Genomic DNA, 17,543 nt, shown 5'->3' with positions numbered 1-17,543 from the left:
ACACACATACACACACATACAGAGCCATATTTTGCCTGCCCCTGTTATATATGGATGTAGGAGTTCAATTTTTAGCTTTTAGGCACCAAAATCTTTGGGGTACTGAGAACTCTAATGTCCATCAAAAGCAAAGCAAGCAGAGGTTGTGCTTAGTAACATATTTGCAGAATCAAAGGTACAAAAGAGAAATTTAAATTTTAATCTCTGGAAGTAAACAGACATGGTAGGACCAAGCAGTGAATATGTCTAATGAATTTTTCACCTCTGGTGAGCTGTATTCATGTTCTAGATCTGTTTGGTTGGAAGGAGTAACCCTGACTCAGCAATGCACTTTAACATGAGTGAAAGTCCCACTGATTTAAACAAAACTTAAGCATGTGCTTCAGTACTTTGCAAGGTAGACAATGTGTTGGGCCTACAGACAGTGGCCAATTCAACAAATTCTACATGTTATTTGGTCTGATGTAACTTGGAAGTGGTCCATAACTGGAACAATAATGCTATGGGCAAGGGCTCTACTTTGCTAACAGAGCCCTAATTTTGGAAGCATGAGAGTGAGTGCTATGCAAATTCAACAACCAACAGCTTTAACATATTTATTTCAAGATCACACAGAATTCAAGACAGCTACATCAAGTGCAAAGAGCAGATGTAAAGTACGAGGTCTTTGCTATCTAGTTCTATGGCTGAACTATACCAGCAAGTGAGGATGCAGCTTATACCAAGCTAACCATGCGATTGCTTCTACTCTGCCTTCCCAGTGAAATAAAATATAACAGCCAAAGGGGAGTTTTGCAGGCATGACTCTTTCTATTTAAACTAGGGTTTTTTGCTGGCACATCTACATATTCACCAGATCACATCTCATTCTTTCCCTATCCTGACCAATGTAGCCATGCTGGAGAAGGTTTGTAAGCATAGACATGGCCAAAAAATAATGCTAGATGCCTTACATTGTTAAAGCTGTCAGGTCTGTTTTAGCTCATTTAGGGCATTACAGTCCTGCAAATCAGTGCAGCAGTAGTCTGGGCTGCTGGGAGAAGCTGTAATATTTCCAAGGACTCTGGATAAACTAACAAGCAAAAGCTCTTGCTACCCTCTGTATATAGATACAGCCTGCATTCCCTTAATGCAGAGCTGCTGATATTGCCAGTACACAGAGAATGTCTCTTCCACTCCGAGTCAGTGAATTCTGGTGCCAGCCCTAGTCATCCACAACTCCTGTGCCTGCCAGTGGCTGCAGCCAAATTATGCCCGCTTCTTGTACACTTGCATAGAGGAGTGATGAGGCTAGAGAATGGGCTCTCTGTGACTTCTCCTTTCCACTAGAACACCCACACAGGCCCAGCCACTGCTTGGCCCTTGGAATCTGAACTTCTCCAGATTTCCTGCTGTGCTGTAAAGGAGACTGTTTTCAATAGATTTACTTAAAAAATGAACTATTTTGATTTTAAGTGTAAATATTTGTCCCCAAAGACCCCCAAAACCTGGTGGTTTTGTCTCCCGGGTGCATGTGTTTTGGGGTGGTAATACATTCTACAGTTTTATTTGTGGTATCAATCTGCAAGGAAGTGTTTTGCCAGGATTAAAAGATGGTGGTTGTGGTCCAAAAAAACTGATGATTTGATGAAAAGAAAAAAAAATATCAAAGGCTGGACTGTCTGAGATCCCCTATGAGTAATGTACCATGTAGCTACATTACACTGCACTGTATATACTAAGACAGGGTCTGAAAATTGATTGGTTCACCTCATTATTCGTGCAGTTATCAATTAGTACTGCTATAAAAGGACAATAAATTGAAATAAGCTTCTGAATTAAAAGTAAACTTGAGCTGGACAAAAAGCCATTTCAGCAGGGAACAACTGTAACAGCAACCCATCTTCCCTCCTCCCCACAAAAAACCTTCATTGTAAATGTAGCATATTCCATCAAGTATCTGTAAAAGTTACTATTTTAAAGGATCAAGAATTTATCAGTAGAAACTTTCAAAAGTCTCCCTGTATGTAAGTGGATAAGGCATAGGGGTGGATGACAGGTGGAGCTGGGTTCAGTCTCTGACTCTGCCACTGCTCTGGTGTGTATGGCCAGGAAAGTCACTTCACATTTTTGTACCTCCTTGCCCTGAAATGTGAAATGGGAATCATTCTACTTACCTTCTTTTGTAATGAGCTTTGAAATTTATGGGTTAGGAGAAATAGATGAGTTACAGGGTGCAGTTAAAGCAAGTGACTTGTTTTTCAACCTGACAAAATTTTTCCTTGATATCACGGGGCATAAAATCATAGGTAGCTGTAACAACATGCAACAAATGAACGAATCTGCCATTTTACAATGGAGTTACCAAATTTTACTTTAGATCAAGTGGACTGAAACATTTTTGTAAGTGTCACAACATAAAGAGTATTACAGGTTTATTCCATCGCTCCAGAGGAATTTTTATAAATTCTGATGGGGGTTGGCAGAATAAGAAAAGAAAGCCATCTGGAAAAAGCATTGCAACTCCTCAGTATGGGGAAGTGTAATGCAGAGCAAGGTTGATCATTCTTAGCAGATAAAGCATCACTTCTAATCTTTCTTGGTTGCATAGTTGGTATAGCCAGCTAAAAATGGGAACAATTTCCATAAAAATACTATGGAAATGGTCCTTATTTTTTTCAAAATGTGTAAGTATGAAGTTTTTCTATCAGTTTAATAATTCAATCTTCTTTTGAAAGGCAAGTGACTAACAGATGGCAATATGCACTCCATCTTACTGCAAAGAAAACCCTGTGCTAGGAGAAAACAATAACTGACTTCATCCATTAATTGCTCCATTGTTAATGGTCATATTGGAGTTCTGGATGCAAACATTTATTTTAAAATAAAAATATCTTCATTTTAAAAGTTTGCTTTTTAAGGGAAAATTGCCTTTGCTTTCTGACTTACCTGAGGCAGAGTGCCTTTGACTAGTGCAGGGATATCAGCTTTAGAGTAACCAAGTGCAGTTAAGCCATCATCAACATTCAGATCAAACAAGAATTTCCGGAGCGTGTCTGCCAAAACAAGCCCTGCATCTTTGATTCTGGCAGTGCGGATGTCAGCTCCTAAAATAAGACATAAAGCCTTGACTGTAGGGTGCAGAGAATGGAGGAAGCTGTTCTGGATTTAATTTAATCATAATATAAGCTGAATACATATCCATACATAACAGCCACCTCTCTGAAAGAAACACCAAGGAAAAAAGAGAGATCACTGGCTTCAGTTTGCAGTTAGAATAGTTTGTATAAATGGGATAAACTAGGTCAGGAGACAGGAGAAGGAAGAGAGTTTCATGTGGCAGTTAGCTTTTCTGGCAGCAGCTTTCTTTCCCCATGTGCTTGCACGGAGAAGCACTTTTCAGTCGGACTAACTGCTGGGAGCAGTGGCAGAAAAGTAGTTAGAGCAGACTGGTGTCAGCGGATGACCATACTATTTATTTTTATGGACAATGTGCCAAATGCTAATTTCTTCAGTGCCTGGGGTTTGCTGACATCTAGACCACATGCAAATCAGTGACTAAGGATTTCCTTTCTGCTTTCAAAGTTATGCTGTCCTCTAAATATATGGCAAGAGTGGGTATAGCTTAAGGCACAGAGAAGACATAGGTAGGTGCTCTGGCCAGAGGCATATATGGTGTTTAGATAATATAGTTTACATTACAGAAGATAGGTATGTTTGATAGAAGAGAGGGAACTAAGGTCCTGGAAACAACTGTGAAAAGGAGTTGAAAATATCAGCATTTATAGAAAAGCTGCAGATGATTCTTAAGGCTGTTTCTTCCATGTGTATCTGTAGTTGCCCACATGCCCCCTCCTTCCCCCACTGCACCGTGCACCTGGGTATGACTCTGCTGCACCTGTGCCCCCTGCAAACCTGCTTACTGTTTACATAGGAAGACATTTTTATTTGTATTGCTAAGTTCTATGAAAGAGATTCATACCTAGTATCTCTGCAGCCTTCAAGTGCCGCTCAGGGTGCATTTGTGCCGTGAAAGCAAACACTGCTGGTGATGTGAGCACCACCGAAAGTCCATGTGGCTGGAGAAAAACCAAAACATAGTGCATGGTGCTAACTGGGTGTCTTAACACTGCTGCTGTCAGCTGGAGAGGCTGATGGGTTTTCAGGCTTGTTAACATAAGAATCATGTAATTGTAGCAATAGGAAAATAACCTGATTTTACCACTAGAGAATGATCCACGTTATAATCCTTTGCCTTGTAATTCTTCACCAAGCCAGAAATAGGGTAAGACATGCCATGGCTGGAAATTAAAGTAGAAAGGAAGTAGTTAGGGCATTAGCCCAAGACATAGGAGCCATGCAGGGGTGGATCCAGTAGGGGTGCAATGGTGCACTTGCACTCAGTTTCTACTCCCGGTCCATCCGAAGTTTAAAACCAACTGCCTAGCATAGCAGTAGCAGCAGCACTTCTATTCAGGCAGCAACGAGGAAGTCAACTGACTTAATGGCTCATTAGAATTTGCTTGATTCCTTCTAAACTCTTTATTCACGGGTGTTAATGACCCTCTTTCCTTGTAAATGATTTTATTGGCTCTACTTACTTCTGCAATGCTGCTGTCTGTTAGCTGCTCCTAGTAAGGTAGCTCACATTTCATACCACTGCAGACCTTTTTATCTCTAGCCAAAAACATTGACTCAGGTGTGGAAATATTAACTCAGGCAAACATTACCCCAGGTATGGAAATCACTTTCAGTAAAGAAATGGAGGCACTGGCCAGTTGCTCAAAAAGGCCTGATTTTATTTTATGAATCTGAAAAAGAGATGTACATTTAACTTTAAGGACTCTAGGACTAATTAAACAACATCTTTGGTTTATTTTTTCCTAGTTTGCTGTGTTTTATATATATGATACAGTGTATCAATGCACATTAGAATAAAGGGTTTTTTTGCTTCAATCTTAAGTTGAATAATATAGCTCTAGGCCCCTACTTATTAATAAAGCTTCTAGTTTATTTTTAACTGGAGAAAAATGTGTTTTGTGTTATATGTGATGATGCACCACACCATCTGCACCCCCTTTTTCAAAATCCTAGATCTGCCCATGGAGCCATGGGTCAATTTCTTGGATGTACCAGGCTTCCCATGTGCAAGTGAAAGACATTTAGGTTCCCTTTGATGTCAATGAAACTGAATTCCATGAAAATTATATGCTTACATACCATGGATAATTCATGGAGCCACAGCCACTGTGTACCTCAGGTCCCATTGAAAAAACAGATAATGGCATTTCCTTATCTAGAAGGGGAACTGTGAGGATGAAGGAACTATATCATTTTTGAGGCATTCAGACACTATGGTAACAGGGGCAGATAGGGCACCTTAAATAGCCAATGCCCTTATTTTGATCATAGTTCCTGATTATAAAAAGCATTTGAAAGATTAGGAAATGTGTTGGCAGCGATTCATACTTGATCAAGCTATAGGCATACAGGGAGGAGTTCTGAACAGGGGTTTATCAATAATGTTTTTGCATAATTTTTGGCACAGGCTCTGATTCAGCAAGGTAATTAATCACATACACAATTTTAAACATGGCAGCAGCCCCAGGGACATCAATGGCAATGCTCATATGCAGTTGCGTAGCTAAGGTGGGGTAATCTGGGCAGCAGCCCCAGGCACCAACTTTTTGAGGTGGGGAGAGTGGAAAGATAATAGTTGCTGCTGTAGCTGTACCACTATGCCAGCAGCAATGGCAGCTGGAAGTTGCCACTGCTCCTGTATGTAAGCTACTCCCCGAGTACCCAACTGCCCTGTTATACCCTGCTCACATGTACTTTGCTGAACTGAATGCCATAAAATCGATAGTTAGTTTGAATGGTTACTACTTAAATCTTTATCAGTATATCCCTTAATGTGTAACTATAGCTCAGTTTAGCCTGTAAAACAATTAAACCCAGTCAGTGTGTCTGGCCTCACTTCAAGAAAGACACAAGGAGCACCTAAACATGTGCCCGACACCAGCTCCAACACATGCTAATTAGCATCCTCCAGCAGCTTTGATGTCACGTATATTCAGTGTCCACACGCTTCAAAATGGCAGCAGGGGCACTTTAACTAAAGCTTGTTGAATGAGCTTTAGCTAAAGCGCTCCTGCTGCCATTTCGAAGTGCAGAACACTGAATACATAAGATGCTGTGGGCACTTTAATTAGAGTAGTTCCTGAGAGCCACTTTAATTGAAGTGCCCTCCCCTCCCCGCTAGAGCACATGTAAAGAAGCCCAAGATGTTCTTTATATGGACATACTCACTTTGTTCTCACAGGGTACGTAAGGCCGCTGAACAACTAGAATGGAACTATGCTGCTTTAACTGACATTTGAGTTTCTTAATAACCATGACCTCAGCCTGACCCAGCTGGTGCCCTGCCCCTGGCTCAGGCCATGTTTGCAGCTTGAGTGGGATGGAGGGGCTGGGCCAGAACCTGTGGCGCTGGTGAGGGGAAACAGCATCTGGGCTGGGTTCTGCTTTGCTGCACGAGACTGGAAAGGGCCCTGTCCTGCAGGTAAGCCCAGGAAAGCAGCTGCTGGGCAGGCTTTTCCCGTGCCATGCTGTGCTGTGTTGCTTGGGCTGTGCAGGGTAGGGCTGCGCCGGCACTGGGGAGGGGAAGCAGCAGGTCCAGCCCAGTCAACACCAGGGAGGAGAGGTGGCAGCACAGCCGCGTGCAGCTCGAGACAGGATGAGCCCAGCTGGAGCGGCAGGGGCTCAGCTGCATTTCCCCCCGCCTGTGCTGGTCAGTCCTGAGTGGCACACGGCTCTGCCGCCGCTTCTGCTGGCTGGTGCAGACCCGACCAGACTTGCCCCGTCCCCAGCAGCATGTGGGAAGCTGGCTTCAGCCGCATGCCGCTCCAGATGGGGCAGACCCAGCTGGGTCTGCACTGGCCAGAAAAGGTGGCATGCAGCTGAAGTAGGCTTCCCACGTGCTGCTGGGGATGGGAGGAGCCCGGCTGGGTCTGCATCAGCCAGCAGAAGCAGCAGTGGAGCCATGTGCCGCTCAGGACGGGAGGAGCTTCTGCTCCCTGGTGCAGACCTGGCCAGGCCTGTCTCATCCGAAGCAGCATGAGGCTGAAGCCAGCTTCCCACTTGCTGCTGGGGATGGGGTGAGCCTGGCCGGGTCTGCACTGGCCAGCAGAAGCGGTAGCGGAGCCTGTGCTGCTTGGGACTGACTGGTGCAGGCAGGGGGAAAGCGCAGCTGAGCCCCTGCTGCTCTGGCTGGCCTTGTTGCATCCTGAGCGGCACATGGCTCTGCCGCCGCGTCTGCTGGTCAGTGCAGACCTGGTCGGGCTCCTCCCATCCACAGCAGCACATGGGAAGGTGACTTTAGCTGCATGCTGCTTTTTCTGGCCGGTGTAGACCTGGCTGGGTCTGTCCCATCCAGAGCAGCATGCGGCTGAAGCCAGCTTCCCATGCGCTGCTGGGGATGGGGTGAGCCTGACTGGGTCAGCACTGGCCAGCAGAAGCGATGGCAGAGCCTCCTCCTTTTGGGACCAGCTGGCACAGGTAGGGGGAAAGTTCTGGCGGAGGTCTGATGCCCCTGAAACCCCACTGCTGGGGCAGGATGTTAGAGGGGTCACAACCCCTTGCTACCTGGCAAGCTGTGCAAGGGAGGGACTTCTGGCAACAAAGGTCAGGGGGCGGGACTTCTGGTCCCAAGATGGTGACCATGGGGTGGGGCAACTGAAGGGGCTGGGCTACCCATGCAGCCCTTGACAGCTTGCGAAAACTCATCAAGTGGTCCTCCGTCCAAAATAATTGCCCACCCCTGCTATACACAGTGGCCAAGTCTACATGAGATGCTGACTGTGCAATAGCGTCACATGGCACAAAGTGTGATGTGATGCTACTGAGCAATAGTAATGAGCTACTGCAGTCAGCGTCACCTAAAAGCCATTCAGTGATGCTACTGTGCAGTAACTTAGTTACTATGCATTCATTTAATATTCGTGTAGGCAAGTACTAAATGACTGCAGTAATGACCACACAGTCAGCACTTCACATAGACGCAGCCAGTGAGTAGTACCTTACTCTTTAAACAGTCCTATTTAATTTGGCAGGCCTGACTGTGGTGTAAAGTACTGTTTCATATGAATAAGGGTAGTCTGGTTCATAGCATCTGATTACTTCACAAATATAGGGAACACTGGATTAAGCCAGAAGATTTCTCAGCAGTTGGAAACACACATGAGGGAGGAGGTGGCTGGCAAAGAGCTGATGATGATACTGTACTTACCAAAGATGAACACCTGCATTTCCAAAACCAATACCGGCAAAACCACTTGCTAAGTGCATATTAGCCCTTGCTTCATGGTCTTCAGAGTCTCTGATGGCTCTACAAGCAATAGAGATGATTAACACATGTGCCACGTTTACACTGCTTCCAGGCTCAACATGAGACTGCCACCAAGAAGCATGCCACACCAACTTGCTCCTGCTTAGCCTAAATGAAAGCCTGGACACTACAAATAGAAACAACAACATTTATTTATACTGAACTCCTTCAGTGAAGGCAAAATCCCACTTTTCACCATCACAGAACTGAGTCACCCATCTCCACACTGTGTTTGTTATTACGATGTGGTGGAAATAGCAGTTATTATTTTATCTTTTCCCCTATACAGGGGATTCTGGTTACTGTCATGAGTGCAGATCTGAGACCACTCCCAGCTTTTCCATCTACATCTGACAGGGTTTAAGGGTCCACCTGAGCAGGCAGGGGACCTGACCGCTCTCTCTCCTTATACCCCAGTCTGGTTCAGGAGCTTGACAATACTGAGAGATTCCAACCACAGGAATAATAAATAGGCAGTCAAGCTAGTTATGCTATGCACAGTAAGGGAAAAGTGTGGATTCTTAGATTGGAAAAGCCAGAACATCTGAAAATTATCCGGGGGCTAGATCTTCATTGGTAAAGATATAATCCAACTTTCAATTAAGAAAAAGAAAAAGAGAATCAATTTAAACTGGGCCCTAAATGATCTTGAAGTAAGTTATTAACTACTTTCAATAAAGGCATCATTTTAAATGCATCACAGATTAATATGGATCTAGTATTCTGTACAAATGTCTTCTCATCATGCTGACAGTCAGAGATATGATAGCAGCCTCGTGACACTTTATTGAGTATTTTCCCTGAGGCTATTACAGAAAAATGACAACTAAATACTCAATTTTCATAGGATTGCTCTTGGATTTAGCCATGTGACTTCTAGGGGTGCACCAATAGAGATTTTTTTGTCTGATACCGATGGCCAATTTTTAATGAGCCATACCAGCTGATACTGATCTGATTGCCGATATGCAGCTGGGCATTTTGAAGAGCAGAGTCTGGCTAGTAAGTCTGTTGTGGGGGGAGGGAAGGGGCATGAGGACCCTGCGGTGAGGGAAGGAGTAGGGCTAGGGCAGGCACTGCCCAGCCAGGGTGGAGTGTGGGGTGTTGCTCCTGCCACTGTATGCACCCCGGGAGGGCATGAGGGGTGTGTGACCCCAGATCTGTGTGCGGGGCGAGGGCGGCCTGCTGCCGCAGCCTTGGCCCGGAGCTGCACTGGGGGCAGGTGGTGGTGGCACTAGGAAGGGCTGCAGTCACCCCGAAATTTGCTGCCCCTGCCCTGAGTGTAGCCCTGGCCTAGCTCACCGCTGGGAAGAGCCTGGTGCCACCCCTGACCCCAGCCTGCAGCAGCAGCCCACCTTTGCCACCTTTGCAGATCCGGGGTCACATGCCCTCCAGGGGTGTGTGCAGTGGCAGAAGCTGCCACCCCCTCCCCGTGCCTCCTGGATGAGTTGCTTGCGGCTTCATTCTGTACTCTGCCCCGGCTGTGCAGCGCCTGCCCCTGCCCCTTCCCTAGCCTCAGCCCCACTTTCTCCCTGACTGTGGGAGCCTCAATTTGCCCACTCCCCGCCACTCACCTTCCCTCACAACAGAATTACTGGCCGGACCCGGCTGCCTTCCATGCTCCCGGGCTGCACTCCTGACCACCTGCATGCTGCGTTGCAGCTGTGCGCATGCACAGGGCATTTATTGGCCACAACAGCCAAAAAAAAGCCAATTGCTGATACTGTCAATTTTTCTTATATTGGTGCTGATCCGATATGGGACTGATGTATTGGTGCACCTCTAGTGACTTCCATTGCTGCAACTGAGTGTTACATGGCTAAATCTTTAGACACCACTTTAAAAAGTTATCTGACAAGGTCAAATTGTTGAAACCTAACTTGGTTCCGATTTTATTTGATGTTATTTTACTGAGGGGCAAAGCTAAGGGCCAGGATAGAAAATGAACTTCTGATACAGTTGTTCACTTCATCTCAGACAAGGTTGGCTTTTTACCAGTGTTCATCACCAGGCATGGAATTGAGCCTGATATCGGTATAAAGGTTTCCTAGACAGACATTACCTTTTCAAATATTTTGCCACAATACGCAGTGCATGGAGAGCCCAGACATCACTGATCGGATTGCTTCCCTGGTAAGCCGGCCGGTTGATTGGATTTGAAGGGCAAGGACTGCGCATCTTATAAGGAAGAGCTGTGTATGATTCTAAGGCATGGCTAAAATAGAAAGGTTTTTTTTAATAAAGACATTTTTATACTTGAAATGGAAGAACACCATTTTTCTCCAGCATACATCTCCTGCAAGGGATTTAGGGAGTTACAAACTCACTTCCACCGAATACACCGAGCTCCCACAAAAATGGCATTTCTTTCCTACAGGACAGGAGAAATATAAAGATGCCAGGACTATACATGTATCCCCCTTACTCCCTTCTTTTTTAAGGAGTTGACCTTGACAAAGCAAAATCAACACTATCAAAAGGAATTGACTGCTGTCATTTTTGTCTGCTGGCAACTACTAGTTATGGTCATGATGAAATGTCCAGCTTTACACAAAAAACATGAAGGAGGTACAAACTTTTAATTACAGCTGCACCGATACATTGGTACATATTGTATCGGCACCGATAAAAGGAAAATTGACATTACCGGCTTTTTGGCTGATGCAGCCAATGATGTCGCTGATAAATGCTGTGTGCATGTGCGCAGACGCAGCGTGCACGTGGCCAGTAGTGCAGCCTAGCAGCTTGGAGAGCAGTGTCTGGCTGGTAAGTCTGCTGGGGGGGAAGGGACAGGGAGGGAAGAAGTGTGTGTGTGGGGAGAGGAGATCAAGGCCCCCATGGTGAGGGAGGGAGCGGGGCACATGCCCCCCATACCTGCTCCAGGGATGTGCACAGCAGCGGGAGCCACCCCAACACTCCCTGACGGGCTGCAGCTCTGTCCCACGCTCCACCCTGTCCTTGCAGCCCCTGCCCCAGCCCCAACCTCACTCCCTCTCTCACCATGGGGCCTTCAAATCTGCACCCCCATGCCCCTTTCCTCCCCCCACCCCTTTTCTGCAACAGACTTACCAGCCGACCGCTGCTCTCTAAGCTGATGGGCTGAATATTGGCAATTGGATCAATATCAACTGATATGGATGCTTAATAATAAGCCACTGGTATTGACCCCAAAAATCTTTACTGGTGCACCCCTACTGTTAAGGTGTTTCTGGATAAACAAGCTCAAGCATACCACAGAATATGATCTTCTACAGCATTTTCACAGTTAAAACCTTGGGCTGAACCATTCTATTTGTCTTTCAAAATGGTGACTGATTTTTGAACCAAGTTATAGAATGGGGTAGGCAATGTTTTTTGGCCAGAGTGCCAAAAAACCCACAATCTACCTTGGAAGGTGCCGGACTGCTAATATGCCGGAGCCTGGAGCAGCTGTTTGCAGCCTCCCAGCTGCAGCCAGCCCCTGGAGCCTGGTCTGCTTGCAGCAGGGCTTGCAGCCTCCCAGCTGCCTGCTGGGAGCAGCCTAGGCTCTGTGGCTAGCAGCAGCTGCTTAGAGCCAAGGCTGGCAGTGGTATGCCGAGCAAAACAGCTTTGTGTGCTATGCTTGGCACACATGCTGAAGGTTGCTGACCCGTTACAGAATACAGACACACTGAAGCAAGACTAAAGCTGCTGGCTTATTGAGGGTGCCAGCAGTTCACAAACTTTCAGCAAAAGCTTTCATAGTTTCATAGTTAGTAGGGTTGGAAGGGGCCTGAGCAGATCATCAAGTCCGACCCCCTGCCATGGCAGGATAGAGTACTGGGGTCCAATGACCCCAGAAAGGTGATTGTCTAGCCTTGTCTTAAAGACCCCCAGGGTAGGAGCCAGCACCGCTTCGCTTGGAAGTTGGTTCCAGATCCTAGCTTTCCTGACAGTGAAGTAGCACCTCCTGATATCTAATCTGAATTTACCCTCTGCCAGCTTGTGACCGTTATTTCTAGTCACTCCGGTAGTGCTTGGGGGAATAGGGACTGCCCCAGTGCCTGCTGGTCCCCTCTGACTAGTTTGTAACAGGCCACTAGATCTCCCCTCAGCCTTCTCTTGTGGAGGCTGAACAGGTTCAGGTCCTGTATCCTCTCCTCCTAGGGCCTGCCCTGCTGCCCCCTGATCATGCAAGTGGCCCTCCTCTGGACCCTCTCTATGTTGTCCACATACTTCTTGAAGTGCAGCACCCAGAACTGGATACAGTACTCCAGCTGTGGCCTGACCAGTGCCGCATAGAGGGGGAGGATCACCTCCTTGGACCTGTTTGAGATGCATCTGTGGATGCATGACAAGGTACGGCTGGCCTTCCTGACTGCATCCCCACACTGCCGACCCATGTTCATCTTGGCATCAGTGATGACTCCAAGATTCTTTTCTGCCTCTGCACTGACCAGAAGGGAGTTCCCCAGCCTGTAGGTATGGTGCTGGCTCTTCCTCCCCAGGTGCAACACCTTGCACTTGTCAGTGTTGAAACACATCCTGTTCTATCCACCCACCCCTGTAACCTGTTTATGTCTGATTGCAGCCTATTCCTTCCTTCTAGCATGCCCACATCCCCCCACATCTTAGTATCATCTGCAAATTTGAACAGGGTGCTTTTTACCCCCTTGTCCAAGTCACTGATGAGCCAAGCCTTGGGGGACGCCATTGCCCACATTCCTTCAGGTCGAAAATGACCCGTCCACTACCACCCTCTGGGTGTGGCCCTCCAGCCAGTTGGCGACCCATTTGACTGGGTAGGCGACACTACAGTCCCCTAGTTTTTTAATGAGAATGGGGTAAGAGACAGTGTCGAAGGCCTTCCGAAGGTCCAGAAAGACTACATCCACTACTACCCCTGCATCTAAGGATTTGGTGACCTGGTTGTAGAAGGCCACCAGGTTGGTCTGACAGGACCTGCCACTAATGAACCCGTGTTGGTTGCCCCTAAGCATAATCTCCCCTGCTGGCCCCTCATGGACATGTGCCAGAATAATTCTCTCAAAAAGTTTACCCAGGATTGAGGTAAGACTAACCAGCCTATAGTTCCCCAGGTCCTCCTTCCTCCCTTTTTTGAAGATGGGAACCACAATGGCCCTCTTCCAGTCCTCTGGCACCGCACCAGAGCATCACGAGTGCTTGTAAAGCCATGCCAGGGGTCCCGCAATGATCTCAGCTAATTCCCTCAGCAGTCTGGGGTGGAGATTGTCTGGACCAGCTGATTTAAATACATCCAGTCCCTCCAGAAGTTCCCTGCCTAGATCCTCACTGACCCTTGGCCTAGGTGCGTCTCCCCTGGGCCTGAGGGGGGTCCAGTGGGGGGGCTGATCTGGTCCCTGCTCAGAAAAATGGAGGCAAAGAAGTAGTTAAATAGGTTAGCTAGTCGTTAAATAGGTTAGCTTTGTCAATGCACTTCTCTCCTGATATAGAAAACACCTGATGTTCTAAATTTTGTGGTAGCTTTACCATGAATTCTATATATTTAAACCTTTGCAGATGGCCACAAGCAGGATAAACTGTTCTGATCATCAATATCTGTCCTTTCTATCAGATGCACCTTTCAGTTTACATGAGTGAGTAATGTTCTGGTGACATTATAGCCATGATGGTCCAGGAAAAATGCAAGAGACAAAGATTTTTGTGAGTGATAACTTTTATTGGACCAACTGTATAGCTGGGAGGCACATAGGCAGCTTGTAGGTAACAATGAATCCTTCCTCAAGATTTTGTGAGTCACCTTAGACAACTCCGTGAATCATCTCACAAATCTATGACTGAGTAAGGCACTTTGATTTATTTCAAAGGCTTAGGAGGATTGAGGGTTATGATGTATTAAAGAAACAGGAAGGACTGAAATCAATTGAAAATTGACACAAAGGAAAATTGTCTTCCTATTAAAACAGGCATTTTTTCCAACTTAAAATGCAAAACAAACCAACCAGCCAAACCAACCAACCAAACAGAAAAACCAAGCAGCCCACATAGAAAACTTACCAAAGCACATCAAAGCCAGTATTGGCCACTACTCTCTCTGGCATAGACAAAGTGTGCAGAGGATCAATCATACCCAAAGTGGGCTTAAGGGCTCTTGAAGCAATGCCTAAAGCACACATAAGAGTTTATTGTAAGAAATATTTTAACACAGAAGAGAGAATATCTTGAATGTTTAAAATATGGAAGAAAAATTAATGGGCATCATCTGAAACTATACAGATATGGGGAGAAGAAAGGGAGAGCATATAATGAATGTGTATCTAAATTCTACTTAGAGAAGATGACTATTTTTTCGTAAAATACTAACTGCTAGCTTGAAAGACAATCTTTCTAGAGGACTGAATTACATATATAACAACTTACATTTTTCATCTTTTAAAATTAATAATTCAAAATCAGGCTAGGTAGCTAGACAATTAAAGATGTTACTGAATAGTGGCTGGCTTTACACAGCTGTGAAATGAGATGATACTCATCTTGTCATTCTATGGTGTTAACTCAAATATGTAATAAATATATTAAATATAATAATGGCCATCTTTGACAGCAGTCTGCACAGAAAGATCAGAGATGCAAAGACTGGAGCATCTGCTCCCCCCTAGCATGATCCCTGTATTCCATCCAAGCACAGGAGAAGGAATATATCAGACAACAGACATGAACACTGACTTTGTAGTCTGAAAGGAATCAGACTTTGATAGCAATTAATTCACACGTTGATTTACCAATGGCATTAGCATATAAGCTTTTTAAAACTCCTTTATCTCTACCAGTTAATGACAGGACCTTGCCTTTATTTTTGTTTTTGTCATTTACTGTTCGTTAAGGTCATGAGTAAAACAGATGACACTGGCTCTGCACATGAAGGTACAAATCTGAGAGCATAGGATGGCTCCAACTGGAGAGTGACAGCTTTCTTATAAGTTTAATAGGGGTGCTAAGCTGCAAAAGACAGAGAACATTTCCTACTGCAGGAAGCTTAGATGAGCTGAGATTTTTTTCCTGGAGTGAATCACACTGGACATTACCTCCTCACTGCTTGAAACCTTCCCTGACCATCTTACATTCTCGAAGTGACTGTGCACTGGCTTCCAGAACATTGTTCCTCAATTTAACCTTCCACAAAAAACAGTTAAGCATTAGCAAAAGGCCAGATTTGTTCACCTGCTAAAAATAGTTTGTGTTTTCCTCATGAATGAAACTGGCCCTTTAGAAATGTTTCTAATGCATAATACTGTTTTGCTTTATATGGACCGGAACTGGGCAAATTCCAAATTACAGCTAAAAATTTCTCATGTGTCCTACTGCACCCCCAAATACTGCAGTATGTATGATATTTAAAATCAATCAGTTTTAAGAAACCACTGCAATACCTCAGGTTAGCTATGAAGCTTAATGATGGCATTTTAATCTTAATCTTTATTTTCTGAGAGTAACAAGATCAAAGAAAGACTGTGTCCATTTCTTTTACTTCATTTCAGGCATACTGTTCCAAGAAGTTAGGAAAAGGAACATTTGGACCCACTTATACAACAAAGAAATGGATCTTGAAAACAGAAAAAATAGAAGAAATAATGAACAGTTAGTTGACCCAAAATACATGTAGAAATTTCCTTTGTAGATAACACGTTCCACTGTTTAGAGGCTTGAAAGATTATCCCTTCAAACTATAATCTCCTGTATTATTCAAGCATTTCATTATGTTAATATGTTTTCAAATTTCATTCAAAAGAGAAACCTTCAATCTGTTAAGATTGTCTGTAATGGTTGAATAGAGCGAAACAACAGCTGAAATTACACAGGTAATGACTTTATCTCAAGACGGGGGAATACAGTGAAAGACTGGAAAAGATTGGATTTTGTTAAGCACTGGTCAAATATTCTTACCAGTTTTTACTTTCAGTTCTTTGTAGTCAAAAATGGCAACACCAGTGGTTTCACTTCCAGTTCCAGCTGTTGTAGGAACTTCAAAGAAGGGAAAATTGTATTAATTCAACAAAAAAAATAAAGGTTCCTTACCTATACCATGGGTGTGAAGTAGATGAAATATGCAGAGGCCACTCACTCAAAGAATATAGCATTTTAAATAACTAACTTGGTATAGGACAAAAAGGGCACGTCTGCATGAGACATTTACAGTAAGTTGCCTAATTAGCTCCATAGTAAAATGTCACTGTCTACATATGTAGGATGGACTAAACTAATTAGCTCTGCTGTAAGATAGTACTTGCAAATGTAAGTACTATTATTCTACAATGGAGTTATTTACTCCACTGCAACATGTGTAGATGCTGACCCAGAAGGCTGGGACACAAGGGTACTTCAGTGCAGGAGCTGCCTGCCAGTAAGCCCTGCACAGAGGCACCCTTGTGCCCCAGGCAGCCCATCCGCAGAACACTGAGCTGCAGCCCTGAGCTGGCAGGCTGACTCCCAGGGACCCCTGCCAGACAGGGCTGTTCTAATCTGACTCAATGTCCCCACATTGTAAAGAATGGGCAGAGAGCAAACACCAGCAGGAAGAAACGCCGGGTCCTTGTCATCGGAGACTCTATCCTACAAGGACTGGAAGGTCCCATCTGTCGGCCTGACCCCATGATGCAACAGGTCTGCTTCATGCCTGGGGCTCGGGTTAGAGACATCACGGAGAGGATCCTGGCCTACATCCGACCTGCAGACCAGCACCCCATGGTTGTCACTCACGTGGGGACGAACGACGTGGCCAGGGGTAACCCTGACCACATTATGAAGGATTTCAAGGCTCTGGGTGATACGCTTAAGGAGACAGGGGCACAGGTGGTATTCCCCTCTCTTCTTCCGGTGAGTAGGCGGGGACGGTGACACGAGGCCTGCATTGGCGAGGTCAACTGGTGCTTGTGCAGTTGGTGCCGCCAGGCAGGCCTTGGGTTCTTGGATAATGACCCATGCTTTCGGGCAGGGGGCTTGCTGGGGTGGGATGGGCTTCACCTCTCTCCTAAAGGCAAGCGTGTCTTCTCTTCTAGGTTGGCTGATCTTGTACTGCGAGCTTTAAACTTGCATCGCCGGGGGAGGGGGCCGCAGGAAGACGAGGAGACTCTACCCGAGCAAGACAGGTAACAAATGCTAGGAGTGCCCAGGTAAGAAACAGGGGTCCAAACAGTCTCCCAAATCGGGGGGTGGCACATGCAGCTAGGCAGGGCCTTAA

General features: G+C 45.5%; 1 protein-coding gene across 5 annotated transcripts in view; it reads right to left on the bottom strand.

Moving 5' to 3' along the window:
* Window positions 1-17,543, bottom strand: part of ADHFE1 (alcohol dehydrogenase, iron containing 1) — a 27,414-nt gene that overhangs the window by 1,450 nt on the left and 8,421 nt on the right. For 3 of the 5 annotated variants that reach the window (XM_019548738.1, XM_019548755.1, XM_019548747.1), the window contains 8 exons: window positions 16,250-16,327; window positions 14,363-14,468; window positions 10,428-10,580; window positions 8,267-8,365; window positions 4,202-4,280; window positions 3,962-4,058; window positions 2,929-3,086; window positions 2,157-2,292 (listed from right to left, as the gene is read on the bottom strand). In XM_019548738.1, coding sequence (XP_019404283.1) covers window positions 2,182-2,292; window positions 2,929-3,086; window positions 3,962-4,058; window positions 4,202-4,280; window positions 8,267-8,365; window positions 10,428-10,580; window positions 14,363-14,468; window positions 16,250-16,327 — 881 coding nt within the window. In that variant the 3' untranslated portion in view covers window positions 2,157-2,181. Of the gene's footprint in view, window positions 1-2,156; window positions 2,293-2,928; window positions 3,087-3,961; window positions 4,059-4,191; window positions 4,281-8,266; window positions 8,366-10,427; window positions 10,581-14,362; window positions 14,469-16,249; window positions 16,328-17,543 lie in introns of those variants that run through there. The other 2 variants (XM_019548742.1, XM_019548758.1) reach the window with 2 other exon arrangements.

Source organism: Crocodylus porosus, unplaced genomic scaffold (assembly GCF_001723895.1).
Source record: "Crocodylus porosus isolate Cpor-Errol unplaced genomic scaffold, CroPor_comp1, whole genome shotgun sequence".
Classification (NCBI taxonomy): Eukaryota; Metazoa; Chordata; order Crocodylia; family Crocodylidae; genus Crocodylus; species Crocodylus porosus.
The sequence above is the reverse complement of the archived record's forward strand: the minus strand, read 5'-3'. Positions and strand labels throughout refer to the sequence as shown.